We start from the raw sequence: 17110 nt of genomic DNA, 5'->3' as shown, positions 1-17110 counted from the left end.
TCTCCATAAGGCACTCCAGTCAAGACAAAAGGATAACGAGGATGCACCCCAGTTGAGACAAAAGGATAACAAGGATGAGGCTCTTCCAAAACCAATTTGATCGATACAGAAGGAAAAACAAAGGGATGAGAAGAGGCTGTTACTTTTGATAAGTCTGGTAATTATTAAATTGTAATTTCATTTTATGGTTCCATTAATTTTGTTAGAATTGTGATTTGCAAGTTACAAAGAGAATTTCAGTTACTTTGTTTTCTCGATGAAGATTTAGGGTAAAGGTATGGGTTTTAATCAACCAAACATGAATAGAGATGTTCATTATCTATATCGTAGTATGAGTTTAGAAGATAATTGCAATTAAACTTATCTGACTTATTTGTGTTTCATGATGAGGATGTGAAGGTTTTTGGCCGGGGATGGATCAGGTATGATATATATATTTTTTCTGGTCAGGTCTGATTTAACTTTACCAATATTTCATGCTATTTAATTCTGTGAGATATATTTTCTTTAGTGTTGTTTTTTAGTATGTCAATGTGTGGGTGTCTTTTTTCTTTTTTTTTTCAAAAACATATTGAACAATGTTTTGTTTCAACAAATGACTTAAGCCCTTAATGTGTTAGGCATCGTATCATGTTCCAAAGAACTTGAATGGCAGGTTAAAATATACTGTAGCTTATCAACAAATTTGCTACCATTAGTGAACAACGAAAAAAGAGTGAAAGATTGTGTACATTTGAGAACTCCTTTTTAATACAACTTCATTAAATTTCTCTAAACCGTGGGGGGGGCGGGGGGAATGTTGGACAGAATGAATCTTATGGCGTTAAAGGTTGACAATAGTAGCTCATGCTGATGGATTTTTAGAAAAAAAAGAAGAAGAAGAAGAAGAAAAAAGGGGTATTTTCCTTTTGTCTTATGGTTTATGTTTCAATTATATAATGGATGCAACCTAAATGTTTCTTATATTTTATTTGATTTGACGCAACCTTTTGCCTACTAGGAATTCTCCACCGAAAGGCAAATTGGTTTCTGTTTTCTTTCTATCTTTAGGAAAATTTGGGGTAGTTAAAAGAGAAAAATAAAATTAAAAAAAGGAGGGTTCCAAGTTACATATGAATATGATCATTAACTTCATGGTTATAGGTGGGAACAGGAATAGTAAAGGAGCTACTATTTGTGCAGGTTATCCAGTCATGGTATGTCATGGGACGTACTCTTGGGTGCTCTTAATTCTAACAATATGCATGTTGCCTAATTCCATTGTTATAAATCACTACAGACTTACATTCTTACAACTTTAGTACATTTAAAAAATGCTATATTATTAGTCCTGAGTCACTTTGTCGATTCGTTGACCTTAAATACATATGAGGGCAGTAATTGGGTAATTGTCGTATACAAAAGAATTTCATAGAAAGTCAACCTCCTCAAGTGTAACTATGAAGGTATGATAGGAGTGGTGAGTAGCAATTATTCAATTCAATATGCGAGACAATGTTTGAACTATAGAGTTAAACTTCCTAATGCAAAAGGCAATCTTTTTGTGTTATAAAACATACGCAGAGTATTTCTGCTTCTTCATATTCTCATTGAGCTTTATTCAATCTTCCTAGTAATAGTTGTTATGTGTAAAAAGATTGAAATATGCTAATATAATATAGTATTAATGGCAGCTCGCAAGTTCTTCTATGGAGTCCATTCCCCTCTATGGTGTGGATAAGGGTTTCAAAGTGATGCCATCTTCATTTCATGATATCAGCAACATTGAGTATCAAGATACTTGGGATTGGTTTGGTATGCTTTGCATAACTTAGTTGAATTTTCATATTACAATTCTTTGCAATTTTTTTCCACATGAGAGTTTGAACTTGAATTATGCATACACGTACAACTGGGAAGACCTTGGTACAGTTTCTATTTTGGTGTTGATGTACACCTCAATTGCTTAATAGTCTTGAGTACAGAGTAAGTTTGAATAATCTAAACTAAATAGAAACTATTCCAGTTTGGGTTGAAAAAGCGAATGGTACTTACTGTAAAACCTTATGCAAATATTCTTCTTCAAAAAAAAAAAAAACCTTATGCAAATAATGATTATAGGGTAGGAAACTATTCAATCAATTAAATCTTTTTAATGATTTCTGGTGGAATTGTTCAGTTTATATCTTTTAGTGAAATTCATATATGTTATTTGCGTTTAATTTAATAAACGATGGATGCTTATGTAAGTGCACACATCTAGATGGCTTACTTTACTTTCATAGAATGTTTTTGGTTTCTGTTTGTCTTGGGGGAAAATTTACATTTGTGGAGAAGTTTTTGGTGAAATATGATCAAGTATAAAGCTTTGCAGGTTGTTTTGTTTCAACTAAGTAGTGCTGGATTTTTGTGTGGCATAAATGAGTTCAAATTTTTCGTAAATAGAATTATTTGTTTTGAAAATTGGGTTTGAAGGTACTCAACTGTGGTGAAACCGTTGTTCAAAAGGGTTGGTGTGGAGCTGATCGCAATTGAATTGGATGAACTGGGTACGAATTTTTCTACCCATTACATGGCAATGCTGCAGTTTGCAATTCAGTCCTTAGATTAATGTAATTGAATTTTGTCGTATCTGAGCCTGTTCTTTAATCGTTGTTTAATCTTTGTTGGGATTGTGATTGAAAAGAAATTAGACTACATTGTCTCTTTGAATGGGGGGTTTTCGAGTCTTGGACCTCTCAGTTCTGGTCCATGGGAGAGCTAAAAATGTTTTTATCATCATTGTTATGCTGTTTTGCACTCAACATACGAGTAAGAGGAAGCAGTAACATCTTCTGTATAACAATCTACATAGCGTTGTCAGGTAGATTGCTATATACTTTATCTTTTGTCTATAGCATTAACGTTTTGCAACCCAATCTTTTATATCATTCAGACATAATCTTTTTTCAATTTTTAATTCCGTAGCAATGCGTGGGCATAAATTTCTAGTTAAATACTATAATATTAAATAAATATAATAATATAAATTTCCAACATTGACTTGGCTGTCCGTCCATCAATAAAAGGTCCACATCTCAACCCAAATATAATGACGTCAAAGGAGAGGGGAAAATGAGAAGGAAACTCAGGAGGGTAGAGGGAAGGAAAAGGAGAAGGGGAGAAGGATTAGGATTTTCTCTCCTCCTTCCATCCCATTCTCTCATGTTCTTTATTTTGTCTTTTTTTTTATATAAAAAATTAATATAAGATTTTGACGTGGTTGAATTGTGATCGTTTAAATAGGAGGGGAGGGAAAAAAAAAGAAGGGAGAGAATCCTACTCCATGGGAGAAAAGGAGAAAAGGAAAGGGAAAAGTAGAAAAGGAGAAAAGGAAAGTGAAAAGTAGAAAAGGAAGGAGGAAAATGAGAGGAAATTTCGGAGAATAGAGAAAAGGAGAAGGGAAAAGAAGAAAAACAGAAAAGGGAAAGGGGAAGGAAGCTTAGGAGAGTAGAAGAGGCAAATGCATAAAAATAAAAAATAATAAAGGAAAGTTGCCTTCATCATTATGTCTACTAACAGAAAAGAGCAAAATGCCCCCAACTTCCCTTGTTTTTTACATTGTAAATAATATTGAGAAACCAGTATTCCTACCCTGAGGTTGTAGACACAATTTGCCGAATCTTGTTGCTCTACAGCAAGTCTATAACTATACAACAATTCAATCAACCATCTTAAGTTCAAATACACATGAACCAACATTCAAGTTTTTCCAAACTTTCCTTATGAAACTAACTGAACATTACAAGTGTCACATTATTATGCGGTTTTATCAAGTTTTAATTTTTGTCTCATAACCACATTATCTTTAGGACAATCAGTTTTGCAGATGAATATATAAACCTTCAAGATTGTGATATTGGAAACAATAGTTGGTGGGTTGATTAGTAGAAATGGTTCCAACAATTCACGGACAAGAAATGAGTATTAACCAAAGACCAAAATGTGTTATATTTTATCACAAAGATTTTTGTACATATTAGAAGTGCATTTCAAAAAGGTGAGCAACGATGAATATAATTGTAATTTATATAATCACACATAAAACAAGAAGTAATCTTTTCTCTTTATTTATTCATTTCTGCTACTAGCAGCCGACCATGACTTAAAAAACGCTTTTTTGGGTCAATGGATGGGAACGACCCATTTTATAATTGTTTGTAAATTTTTCTAGAAGTAGATGGGAATGGAAAAGGAACCTCGCCGGATTCATTTTCTAGGGATCCTAGGGATTTGGTGATCTTATCCGTTCATCGTATATCGTGCGATCAGTTTTCGTTAGGTACTATTTACACTTAATTTTAAATTTTAAATTTTGTCGTATTTCTGAGCTTGTTCTTTAACCGTTATTTTATCTCTGTTGGGATTGTGATTGAAAAGAAATTAGACTACATTGTCTCTTTGAATGGGGGTTTTCAAGTCTTGGACCTCTCAGTTCTGGTCCATGGGAGAGCTAAAAATGTTTTTATCATCATTGTTATGCCGTTTTGCACTCAACATATGTGTAAGAGGAAGCAATAACATCTTCTGTATAACAATCTACTTAACGTTGTCAGGTAGATTGCTATATACTTTATCTTTTGTATATAGCAATAACGTTTTGCAACCCAATTTTTTATATCATTTAAACATAATCTTTTATACAATTTTTAATTCCGCGTGGGCATAAATTGCTAGTTAAATACTATAATATTAAATAAATATAATAATATAAATTTCCAACATTGACTTGGCTGTCCGTCCATCAATAAAAGGTCCACATCTCAACCCAAATATAATGACGTCAAAGGAGAGGGGAAAATGAGAAGGAAACTCCGGAGGGTAGAGGAAAGAAAAAGGAGAAGGGGAGAAGGACTAGGATTCTCTCTCCTTCTCCTTCCACCCTCTTCTCTCATGTTCTCTATTTTGTCTTTTTTTTTTATAAAAAATTAATATAAGATGTTGACGTGGTTGAATTGTGATCGTTTTAATAGGAGGAGATGGAAAAAAAAGAAGGGAGAGAATCCTACTCCAAGGGAGAAAGGGAGAAAAGGAGAAAAGGAAAGGGAAAAGTAGAAAAGGAAGGAAAAAAAATGAGAGGAAATTTCGGAGAACCGAGAAAAGGAGAAGGGAAAAGAAGAAAAACAGAAAAGGGAAAGGGGAAGGAAGCTTAGGAGAGTAGAAGAGGCAAATGCATAAAAATAAAAAATAATAAAGGAAAGTTGCCTTCATCATTATGTCTACTAACAAAAAAGAGCAAAATGCCCCCAACTTCCCTTGTTTCTTACATTGTAAATAATATTGAGAAACCAGTATTCCTACCCTGAGGCTGTAGACACAATTTGCCGAATCTCGTTACTCTACAGCAAGTCTATAACTATACAACAATTCAATCAACCACCTTAAAAGGTTCAACTAAACATGAACCAACATTCAAGTTTTTCCAAACTTTCCTTATGAAACTAACTGAACATTACAAGTGTCACATTATTATGCGGTTTTATCAAGTTTTAATTTTTGTCTCATAACCACATTATCTTTAGGACAATCAGTTTTGCAGATAAATATATAAACCTTCAAGATTGTGATATTGGAAACAATAGTTGGTGGGTTGATTAGTAGAAATGGTTCCAACAATTCACGGACAAGAAATGAGTATTAACCAAAGACCAAAATGTGTTATATTTTATCACAAAGATTTTTGTACATATTAGAAGTGCATTTCAAAAAGGTGAGCAACCATGAATATAATTGTAATTTATAAAATCACACATAAAACAAGAAGTAATCTTTTCTCTTTATTTTTTCATTTCTGCTACTAGCGGCCGACCATGACTTAAAAAACGCTTTTTTGGGTCAATGGATGGGAACGACCCATTTTATAATTGTTTGTAAATTTTTCTAGAAGTAGATGGGAATGGAAAAAGGATCCTCGCCGGATTCATTTTCTAGGGATTCTAGGGATTTGGTGATCTTATCCGTTCATCGTATATCGTGCGATCAGTTTTCGTTAGGTACTATTTAAACTTAATTTTAAATTTTAAATTTTAAAATGATTTCTGACCGCACGATATACAATGAACGGGTGAGATCACAGATCCCTAGAATCCCTAGGAAAAGATCCGGCGAGGATCCTTTCCCGATGGGAATGACCCAAGTACATATTTCCCTGCTCACAGACATTTGCATTGCACCTAACAAACACCAGTTTTTTTGTTTGAACATCGATACACAGCAATGGCTCTTGTGAGAACATCTCCAGGAACCTCTTCGGATTCCAACACTTTTCGGCGTTATCGCTACGACGTGTTCTTGAGCTTTAGAGGCGAAGAAACTCGCAAGAAGTTTACTGACCACCTCTACACAGCCTTGAACAACGCAGGATTTCTCACGTTCCGAGACGACGATGAACTTGAGAGAGGAGAAGATATAAAGCCAGGACTGCAGAAAGCGATCCAGCTGTCACGAACTTGTATTGTCGTGTTTTCGAAAGATTACGCGTCCTCCAGGTGGTGTCTTGACGAGCTTGTGGTCATCCTTGAACGCAAGAGGACCACCTCGGACCATTTAGTTTTACCAGTCTTCTACGATGTTGATCCGTCCCACGTGAGGAAGCAGACAGGTAGTGTTGGAAAAGCATTTGCTAGAAGCCAGAAAAATCAGTCGCCGGAAAAGGTGGAGGGATGGAGGAAGGCACTTGCAGAGATTGCAGACCTAGCAGGCATGGTCTTACAAAACCAAGCTGATGGGTAACTTTCATTATCTCCATTTCTCTTCTCTTTCTTGGGTCAATTTGATGTATGATACGTAGTGTCCTTGATTTTTATATATTTATGAATTCAATCTCAGTAGTGAATAATAATCTCAATTTAGGTCAACTTAAAGAAATCACACTTGGACTCAACTTAAGGATTAGTCATTTTCCATGTTAATCTACATTTGTTTGATTTATTAATTGTCATTCTAAATTCCCTAATTCATTATTCATTCATCCAATACTTCTGTGAGACATAACATGTTTGATTTATTTTTCATTTTGTTTGTAAATTCTTAGGTATGAGTCAAGGTTTATCGAAAAAATTGTTAAAGTGGTTAGAGACAAGTTAAGTCGCACACCATTGACTGTTGAACCAAAATTGATTGGAATCAAATCTCAAGTCAAAGACATCAATTTGTGGTTACAAGATGGATCAACCGATGTCGGGATACTGGTTGTTTATGGCATGTCTGGAATAGGGAAGACAACCATTGCAAAACATGTTTACAATTCAAACTTTAGAAGCTTTAAAGGAAGTAGTTTCATTGAAAATATCAGTGAAACAGCAGATCGACCAAATGGCTTAGTTCAAATACAAAAGCAACTTCTTTCTGATATTTTGAACGGCAGAGAAGTGAAAATACATGGTGTTAGTGAGGGACTAAGAAAGATTGAAAGAGCCATAAGCTCTAGAAGAGTGCTTCTTGTTCTTGATGATGTGGACCATTTGGACCAATTAGATGCAGTACTAAAGATGAAAGATCGGTTTTATCCGGGAAGTAAGATACTTATAACCACTAGGCGTGAAAGGTTGCTAAAGGCACATCAAGTTACAAAGGTGCACAAAGTTGGAACTTTGTATTACAATGAGTCATTAGAGCTTTTCAGTTGGCATGCTTTTCGCCAGTATCATCCCCCTAGTGGTTACGTGGAATATTCAAAAAAGGTTGTACACTACTGCGACGGACTTCCATTAGCCCTAAAAGTTTTGGGCTCTTCTTTATCAGGGGAACATATAGATGTATGGGAAAGTGCATTGGAGAAGCTAAAAGTTATCCCTAATGGTGAAATCATGTATAAACTAAGAATGAGCTATGATAGTTTGCAAGATGACCATGACCGGAAATTATTCCTCCACATTGCTTGTTTTCTAATTGGAAGGAACAAAAGCTACATTGTTAAAATACTCGATGGATGTGATTTCTATACAATTGTTGGTATTCAAAATCTCATTGATAGATGCTTGGTGACAATTGATGGATGCAACAACGTGCAAATCCATGACATGATCCGTGACATGGGAAGAGAAATTGTTCGCCACGAATCAGAAGAGCTTGGAAAACGTAGTAGATTATGGCGCCATAAGGATTCTTTCGTAGTACTGAGGGAAAAGAATGTAAGAAACATGCCTTTTAGTCTATATATGTATTTCTTCTTGTGAAAATTATCCATATTAATGTTTTAAACTTTTTTTTTTCTGTTAGGGTACACAAACAATTCAAGGTCTTGCCCTGGATATGCGTATGCATCTTCCAAATAGACCAATAAACACAAATGAGACAGTTTTGGAAACCAATGCATTTGAAAGGATGTGCAATTTACAACTACTCAATCTTAGTCATGTACGACTGGATGGATGTTATGCAAATTTCCCTACAAGATTAAGATGGTTGTGTTGGCTTGAATTTCCATTGGATTCTATACCTGTTGATCTTCCTTTGGAGTGTCTAATTGTTCTTGAAATGCAACATAGTAGCTTAAGACAAGTCTGGAAAGGAACAAAAGTATGTTACTCTACACATTTCAATTCAGTTTTTTATTTTTTGACCAAATGCATATGTTAAAATTAACTCTCCCACATTTTTTTTCTTTCTTTGTTTTTATTTTACACAGTTTCTTCCATCGTTGAAGATCCTTGACGTCAGCCATTCCCATGCTCTCACTGAAATCGTGGACTTCTCACTTTGCCCCATTCTAGAAGAATTGATTCTTGTTGATTGCACCAGCCTGATTGATGTTCATGAATCCATTGGAAACCTGGAGAGACTCGTGTACTTGAATATGAAGGATTGCAAGAATCTTAGGTTGCTTCCGAAGAACATGTGTTTGCTTAAATCACTTGAAACACTCATTTTATCTGGTTGCTCAAATCTTGATGAGTTTCCAGCGGAGATGATGAAGATGGAGTATCTGAAAGTTCTTGAAATAGATGGAATTCCAATAGGTGAATTATGGCCAAAAAGAAGTTCAACTATCTTGAGTTCTTTTCCATGCTCCTTAGTAAAGTTGATTCTCAGTAGGTGCAATCTTTCTGAAGATGCCTTTCCTACGGATTTAAGTAATCTATCCTCGTTGCGAAAACTAGAGTTAGATGAGAATCCAATTTGCAGTTTGCCAGGTTTCATCAAAGGTTTGAGGAGGCTTGATAAACTCTCTTTTTGTAATTGTGAGAAGCTCGAATCGCTTGTGGGGTTGCCGAGAGTACACAAAAAGATGGATGTAACCGATTGCATATCATTGAAAAAAGTAACATATCAATCGTTTGAGGGGCTCCAACCAAAGACCTTTTGGGGAAACAACGACAACACAGTTGAGTGGGAGTACATTTTCAAGTTAGAGTCTATTGATAGAGTTGATGTGGAGATGATCAAACTTTTGGGCTTGTGCAACTTGGGATCCATGCCACCCATTACAATGAACGCTCCATTCTCAAGCTATGGTTCAAAAGTGAGTCCTATCCAGGTGCGCCTCTCTCTCTCTCTCTCACTCACTCTCTCATAAGTCATATATATATAATGGGAAATAAATGACTTTGTAATGTTGTGATTATTATGGAAAATGCATAGGGACTGTATGAATGTGGTATATTCAGCACATGTTTTGTTGGGAATGAGGTTCCAGGCCGGTTCAGCTATAAAAGTACCAAGTCCTCCATATCTTTTAGTGTCCCTTTACTCTCTTCTAGTCACACAATCCGAGGCTTGAACATCTTTGCTACCTATGCAAACGAGGAGAATTCTAATTATAATGGTTATAATAAACCTCCAATGATAATCAAAGTGAGTAACAAGAGCAAGGGTCTGAAGTGGATCTATTGGCCATTATTCTTTGGTATCCCAGGTGACGGAGAAGATATGATATGGTTGAGTCATTGGAAGATGGTGAACGAAACAATATTACAATGTGGAGATCAAGTGGTGGTTTCAGTAGTGGCCGGACCACATAAGTTGTTTCGGATAAAGGAGTTTGGTGTCGAGCTTATGCAAGAGCACCAGAATAATATGATGATAAGTACCCAACACAACACCAAATCAGATCCTAATTATCCATGTGTCATCGGTGGAGATTTGTCCATGTGGGAGCGTAAACCAGGAATATACTTCCTTTCTATCCAGAAAGAAAATTTTGAAGACGATTATGACTCTAAGCAAAGATGGTTGAATCGCCTCATCATGGACAATGATGAAGAAGACACAGGTATGTTGTGATGTTGTATTGCAATGAATTATACTCCATCCAAACACTTCCAAGTCCGTCCCTGTTCAATTCAAAAACATAAGTCTAATATTATTTGTATGTTCTTCAGACAAAGAAGGCCAAGAGGATGAACCTGATTACACAATTGGAAGGACAAGGGATGCCAATAACAATTGCGGCCTCAGAGGCTGGAAGGTGCTCCTCACAGCTGCCGGCTTATTTTTCTCGCTTGCTCTAGTAGTTCGGTCCTCCATATCTCGGAAAAAGAAGCGACAGTAGTCCACAAGCCAACCATGAGTTTGTAATTTTACTTGATACAGACATCTTTGGATTCCCTCCTTGTTTTTAATATGTTTTCTGCCTTCAAAATATTGGAGTTCAGATGTGTTCAACATCATCAAATACTGCATAAATATAGCATAAAATACATCCAACATTAACGATATTTAAGAATTTTTCTTCCCTGCCACTGATTGCATACAATCCCGTACCAGAGAAGAAAAACAGATGGTTGTATACTAGCAGTAAATAATTGAAAAAAAGAAATATATGATTCTAAACATACAAGGGAAGGACATTGACATAGGTATCTTTAACAATACCAGGCAAAAATCAATTCTTTGAACTAGGGGAAAATATTTTCTCACCGAGGAAAGCAAAAACATCCTATCTGCTTATAAATGTCAAATTTACATAGTAATTGTCATTTACAACAAAATCATGCTTCTTAAAGACTCGGCTCCGATTGAAAAATTGTGTAAATTACATAAGTATCAGTTACAACAGATATTAGATTGACTAATACATCAAATAAATTAACAGCAGACAATTTCTTAGCCTGAGATCTAAGGACTATACAGCTGACTTGCATTGCTACTACACTACAAAAGCTGGTTTCTGCTTCTTCAACCCGAACAAATTATTGAGGTCAGGAAGCATAAGAGAAACGGCCATGGTCTCTGGAGCCATGAAATTTACTATCTTCTCGTAAACATTATACCTGCAAAAGCATAATGCAATAAGCCTTCAACAATCTGGCCTAGTTTGCTCAACAGATGCTCCAAGATATTCCAAAACAAAATCAATATAGTTTCACATAGGGAACCGAAGAATCTATTGATACCTTATCTTGCGACTTCCTCTTCTTAGCATGCAACTTTTTCAAAGAATAAAATGTTGTCTCTACGGATAATCAAATAGTGCAAAATCAAAATAAACAATAAAAGTTCAGGATCAAATAGGTTCCAAGCCCACAATAAGCTGAGACGATACAGTGCCATTGACTTGAATGGCTGCAGATACAGATTGTTTGAATGAAACTCTCCTCATGACTCAGACTTAGTTACTTAAACTTGGTTAGACGAGTCCAAATTGTTTGAAAATCATGTTCATCAACTCCACATATCCAAAGCAGCAAATTAAAGATGATACCGGACATCACTTAGGACGATACAATCCTTAACAATTTCCAAAAGCCACAGTTTTTATATGCAATCTGATTACATGTGTTTTGAACGACAGGAAATCTTATAGATTCGGTAACCCGTTTACCAAATTCAAATGCAATCATTCATATATGAAGTATGAGATGCCCAATAGTTTTACTAAAGCCAATTTTTTCACTAAATCAGGCTGAGGTTTATATGAGATCAAGCAGGAAAGATTTGTGCCGACATCCTAGGGCAATTTGAAATCTGGCTTCATCTTGGCTTATGCTCAGATCAACAAAACAAGGCCCAACTGATTTACCTTCTATGTCAACATTATGCTTTTGACAACTGCAACAAATACTTACCTCTAGAGTGTGATTTAATTGATGTTTCTGTAATCAAAATCCCAAGGTGTCTTATGTTTGTCAAAAACAACTGTATTTCTGACCAATTGGACTACTTTGAACTTCCCACCTCTTACACTCTTAATGATAACTTAGTACCAGCACAATCTGACTAATTATAGCTACCGTTGTAGTGGAACTTCTGAAATTTGGGGAACCCTCACAATCATATGAAAACTTAAGCATTTCCTTAAAGTTTGATTTGACAAAATTGAACTCTCTCTTAACTAATAGTATAGTTATAAGCCAAACACACTTTATGAGAATGTAAACGGTTATTAAAAACTTCAAACACAAAATGTAAATCACCAAGATAGTTGCAAACCTTTCACATATTGGCAATTCTTATCAAGCCGAAAATGATAGATTATGCACAAGAACGGAAAGCCAAATTGTATTACAAGATAAATATAATAGTTTGATAAATGTACTTTGCACATACTATGTGTTGCTTGAACAATGGACGGGTTCTTCTCAAGTAAAGCTGCAACAAGAAAAAATAGCCCGATGTGATTAATGTTAGCATATACAAATGGCAATATTAACAAATCATAATAATGTATAAAGCACTTATCATATTACAACAAGGTATGAAGCTAAACCGCAAACCAAGTAGTACGAGGTAGACAAAAAAAACTTTTGACAGCCATACTTCTTGTAGTTCCGCTAGTTAGTCCAAAGTTCTCCTGATGAGTCCACTAGATCAGAATATGCTGCACTGACACCCTCATGTGAATCGCAAAAAAAGAAGCTTTAAACAAGGAGCAATAATTTCATGTTGACAAACAAAACCTAGTTCATGGATATTACAAGAGCTATTATTTTGAACAACACACCTTTTGGTTATTCACTGCTTGACCTTTAAGAAGATCTTCGTCCTTATGACCCCTTAGATTCTTTAAAATATATTTGCATGGGAACAGGGAATAAACGAAGAACAAAATTAACTTCATATGTCAGCCTATATAGCTCCATTTTGTGCTTTCATAGTAACTAAATTAAATATATACTGAAAATTAGCCTTGAGCTAAGATGAAAATGGCACTAGTATTCAATTCCTATAGCTACACTCGCGGATTATTTACATTATTCAATGACTTCTGTAACCTAATATCAAATTTCGTCACCAACCTCCAACTGCTATGCATATTATCTCTTATATTCACATTATTTAGCTCTTTGCCTTCATTCTAATTAAGCATCACATGTTTATAATTAAAAATAAAAGGACTGTGAATGGAAGTCTCTTACTGCTCCTGATGACGAAGATTCATGTATTCTTTCTCGAGTTCTTCCATCTCGGCGCCTTTATTATCGTTTTGCCCATCACCATTTTCCTCTTCCCCAACTTCTCCTCCATCTTCTTCCTAATTTTCTGATTCTTCTTCCTCCTCCTCGCCATCATGCTCATCATCAAATCCATCCTCTTCCTGCTTCATCTACATCACAAATCATCAATTAACAATAAAATAACCAAAACAAAACCGAATGATTACCAAAACCCAATAACAGAATTTACAAATCAAACTAACATTCAGCTCATCGCTGTTGAATCACCATCGTCCTTGAACTCACTGTTACTTTCACGAGCCTTCCTCTCCATTGTGACGTCTGAGCCCCTACAAATTCAAACACCCACATATTTACAGAATTTAATTCCACAAGGATTTAAGCTTTGATGGTACATACAACTTCATTTCAAATATCCAAACCAATTTATGAATCTCAGATTATAAAATTGATGATTTTTCCTTGTTTTCTTTCAAGCGAAACAAATTAAATATACATATATATATATATATATATTATATATAGAGAGAGACCCTTGAGAGAGGCACAGACAAGCCTCAGAAGAAGCTGTAGAGTTTGAGTTTTGGGGGTTTAAGCTAGGGATGACAATTCAAAAAGTTAAATCCAACAACCGTGGACAACTGTCCGAACGAACGGACTTGGGTATGAAATTTTGGGTAACTCCATAAAGTGCTATTCGACTAGCTTGAGAGGGTCGAAGAAGAACAAATCACGCGGATTGGAGGCACTCGAATATTTTGGATATGAAAAAAAAAACCGTGAATATTATTCAGTTATGGTTTTGGATACGGTAAGAGTGCATCCGGCGTGTTGTGTGACCGTCATAGGTCACTGAAGCTCAAGGGAAAATTTTATAGGACGGCAATAAGGCCAGCGATGTTGTATGGCACAGAATGTTGGGCGGTGAAGCATCAACACGTACAAAAAATGGGTGTGGCGGAGATGAGGATGCTTCGTGGGATGTGTGGGCACACGAGAAAGGATAAGATTGGGAATGAGGATATCCGAGGTAAAGTAGGAGTAGCCGAAATTGAAGGAAAGATGAGAGAAAATCGGTTCCGGTGATTTGGACATGTGCAAAGAAGGCCTACTGACGCTCCGGTTGATGTCACTACTAGATAGAGGTTCAGGGCCGAAGAGGTAGAGGAAGACCTAGGAAAACTTTGGAAGAGACTCTAAGAAAAGACTTAGAGTACTTGGATCTAACGGAGGACATGACACAAAACCGAGCGCAATGGCGTTCTAGGATTCATATAGCCGACCCCACTTAGTGGGAAAAGGCTTTTTTTTTTTTTTTTTTTTTTTTTATGGTTTTGGATACGGTTATAAAGATCCTCATTCCATAATCGTCTCCGAATCCGACCCAAATAATATATATAATCTAATATTATCATATAATATAGATATATGTGTGTGTGTGTGTCAATATATATATATATATTGATCTGACACACACACATATACCAAATATGGGGAAAAGGAGGGCAGGAGAACTTTTCTTATAGGAAAAAGGAAGAATAATAAAGATAACTAATGAGAAAAACATCAAGAAATCGAAATCACAAACTTCGACGAAAAAATATGTATACCTAACATTTTCTAAAACTTTAGGGTAGAATACTTGTTTATATGACACTGCACCAAAGCTGTACATATAACAAACGCTCTAAAGACAATAATCTGACATCTTGGATAAGAAACGAAATAAGAAGAAACATACAAATGTTTCGCATACAGTGATATTCATTTTCTACATTGAAGCCTTTTGATAAATTACTTTCTACACATTCATGGAGCCAATACTTTGATTGCCCGAGAAAGCAACTATTTGTTTCACACTAGACACCAAACTCAACGTAGTGTGTTAAGTGCCCGGAAAGACCATAAGGATTAGGCCTTGCAAGGATGCAATGCTGTCCCAGACTCACAAGGGAACCTTGTTGCTTGTTCTTTATGTTTGCAAAATCCCAGTCACTAATCATACAAATTGGATTCCTTCAGGAATATAAGATACTCAACAGCCATATTGGATTCAAACAAATCTCTCTAAGGCCTGAAATGGATAGTGAAGGCCACTGTTTATTTGTACCCTAACAATGCACAAGTCTAAGTATCTTGCCTATAATCAACAACATCTAAAAGGATAAAGATACAGAATGCACGCAAAGAAAGAGCCAGACCTACGTAACCAGTCAAATTCAAGTTAATTTCTATATCTCAAGATACTTCGTTTGGGAAAATCTTCAACCGGTTTAACTGAAAATCTCTAGTATACTCATGTGTATCTATATTTGGTTAAAGAACTTCCAACAGTTTTAAGCACATTGAATCATGCAACTATTACCAACCGCTAACGAGATTCGTGTTATATACAGACAACAAATCTATACAAAACCACCTTTTAGCAAAACACAGTTCATTATCTAGTATCTACATAAATTTCAAATTTCAATTCAATAGATAACTTAAAATACTCGAAACCAAAATTGGATAGCATTCATAAGGTATAACTACTTACTTCATGAGAATGTCATAGTACTCGGGATCCAAAGAAGAAAACATTGCAACCACCTCTTTAATAGCCATGATAGCTCTATGCACCATTATCCAATTTGCAGACTGCAAAACTCAAAAAATAAAAAATAAAAAAAATAAATCTCATCACTTTCTTTTCATTCCGCACCAAACAGGACACTTGGATTATAATTAAACACAGGGGAACAATTCTGATTGGTACCCAAGAAAAACACTGGAAAAACAAAAGAAAAGAAGAATAAAGTTCTAAACTTGCAATTCAATTTTCTATTCCATCGATTGATTTTCTCGGCAACCAAACAGAAGATTAGCAAAAGAGAAAAGACAAACCTTGCAACGCTCGTCTTTGGTGTTGAGAGGCGAGCCTTCAAGAGCAGTTTTTAGAGCTTCAACTGTCTTGTACCTAGATGAAAAACGGATCAAACAGTTAAGGTTTTTGGGGAATTACCAAATCATTAAGGGGTTTTACAGAAAATTGAATGTATAAAGGGGAAAGTTTCACTGTGATTTTCTCATATGGCAATTGGAAATGACTCGAGGAAACATATTCCCGAGAAAGTGAGACGGCAGGTGGACCAAACTGTATATTGGGCATTTTGTCTTCCACTTTGAGGAGAAAAATAACGGGTATGCTTCTCTCCTCCGTGAGAGCTTTTCTCTCCGCCCTGAGAGCCTCCTCTGTGAGCGTGTCCTTTCCTCCGTGTGGGTTTTTAGTGTTATGGTGTTGTCGGTGTTTAGAGGCATGAATTAATATTGACCACACAAAACACAGGGCATGGAAAGGCATGAAAAAAGAAGAACAGACAATCCTTGTCCCGTTCTCTTTACTCCTTGTCCCTTTCTCTTTACTCCTTGTCCCTGCCTCAAACTTTCTTCCAAATGGGTATAATTTAAGATATACTTAGTGAGAGTGGGTATGGGTATGGGTATGGTATGGGTATGGGTAAAGGAGGTTTTAACTCACATCAATCTTTCAATCTAATAAGAGGTATGGGGGTTGGGCGTAGATACCTTACCTTCCAACAAATTAATATTTTAATAAATAATGCAAGGTCATATTGTTTACCATCTTCAACCGAAGGTCACATCAATATTTTCGATCTAATCAGAGATGTGGAAAAATTAATATTTTAATAAATAATGCATGGTCATATTGTTTATCATCTTCAACCGATGGTTAAAGGGTCGTATGGCCAAAC

The 17110-nt window shown here is 35.7% G+C and overlaps 1 protein-coding gene and 2 long non-coding RNA genes across 18 annotated transcripts; 1 reads left to right on the top strand and 2 right to left on the bottom strand.

The window, feature by feature from the left end:
* Positions 1–5655: 5655 nt before the first annotated feature.
* Positions 5656–6254, bottom strand: LOC126602438 (uncharacterized). The gene is made up of 2 exons (XR_007616120.1): positions 6159–6254; positions 5656–5928 (listed from the first exon to the last, which is right to left on the bottom strand). It is a non-coding gene; the product is annotated as an uncharacterized LOC126602438 (long non-coding RNA).
* LOC126602435 (disease resistance protein RUN1-like) lies at positions 5919–10676 on the top strand. 2 transcript variants are annotated; one of them, XM_050269300.1, is made up of 6 exons: positions 5919–6746; positions 7052–8150; positions 8239–8538; positions 8648–9496; positions 9601–10243; positions 10350–10498. In XM_050269300.1, exons 1-5 carry the CDS (start codon positions 6235–6237, stop codon positions 10240–10242), a joined length of 3402 nt encoding a protein of 1133 aa, XP_050125257.1. In that variant the 5' UTR covers positions 5919–6234; the 3' UTR covers position 10243; positions 10350–10498. The 2 variants fall into 2 exon arrangements, with proteins under 2 accessions (XP_050125257.1, XP_050125256.1); XM_050269299.1 differs by having other exon boundaries at positions 5945–6746; positions 9601–10231; positions 10341–10676.
* On the bottom strand, positions 10451–16681 carry LOC126602437 (uncharacterized). Of its 15 annotated transcripts, none has more exons than XR_007616109.1 (7): positions 16242–16681; positions 15895–15995; positions 13598–13684; positions 12675–13504; positions 12508–12549; positions 11355–11413; positions 10884–11231 (listed from the first exon to the last, which is right to left on the bottom strand). It is a non-coding gene; the product is annotated as an uncharacterized LOC126602437 (long non-coding RNA). The 15 variants fall into 15 exon arrangements; XR_007616110.1 differs by having other exon boundaries at positions 12718–13504; positions 16242–16680; XR_007616119.1 differs by lacking the exon at positions 11355–11413 and having other exon boundaries at positions 12675–12791; positions 12902–13504; positions 16242–16677.
* Positions 16682–17110: the final 429 nt, after the last annotated feature.

This window comes from Malus sylvestris, chromosome 15 (genome assembly GCF_916048215.2).
Source record: "Malus sylvestris chromosome 15, drMalSylv7.2, whole genome shotgun sequence".
Classification (NCBI taxonomy): domain Eukaryota; kingdom Viridiplantae; phylum Streptophyta; class Magnoliopsida; order Rosales; family Rosaceae; genus Malus; species Malus sylvestris.
This window is presented reverse-complemented; position numbering and strand designations above follow the sequence as displayed.

What these genes read in the sequence shown, in the direction of transcription:
- LOC126602435 (XM_050269299.1), top strand. Translation starts at nt 6,235, where the DNA reads ATGGCTCTTGTGAGAACATCTCCAGGAACCTCTTCGGATTCCAACACT. An exon ending in TAGTACTGAGGGAAAAGAAT is followed by an intron (nt 8,151 to 8,238) that starts GTAAGAAACATG and finishes TTTTTCTGTTAG; the next exon opens with GGTACACAAACAATTCAAGG. An exon ending in AAGTCTGGAAAGGAACAAAA is followed by an intron (nt 8,539 to 8,647) that starts GTATGTTACTCT and finishes TATTTTACACAG; the next exon opens with TTTCTTCCATCGTTGAAGAT.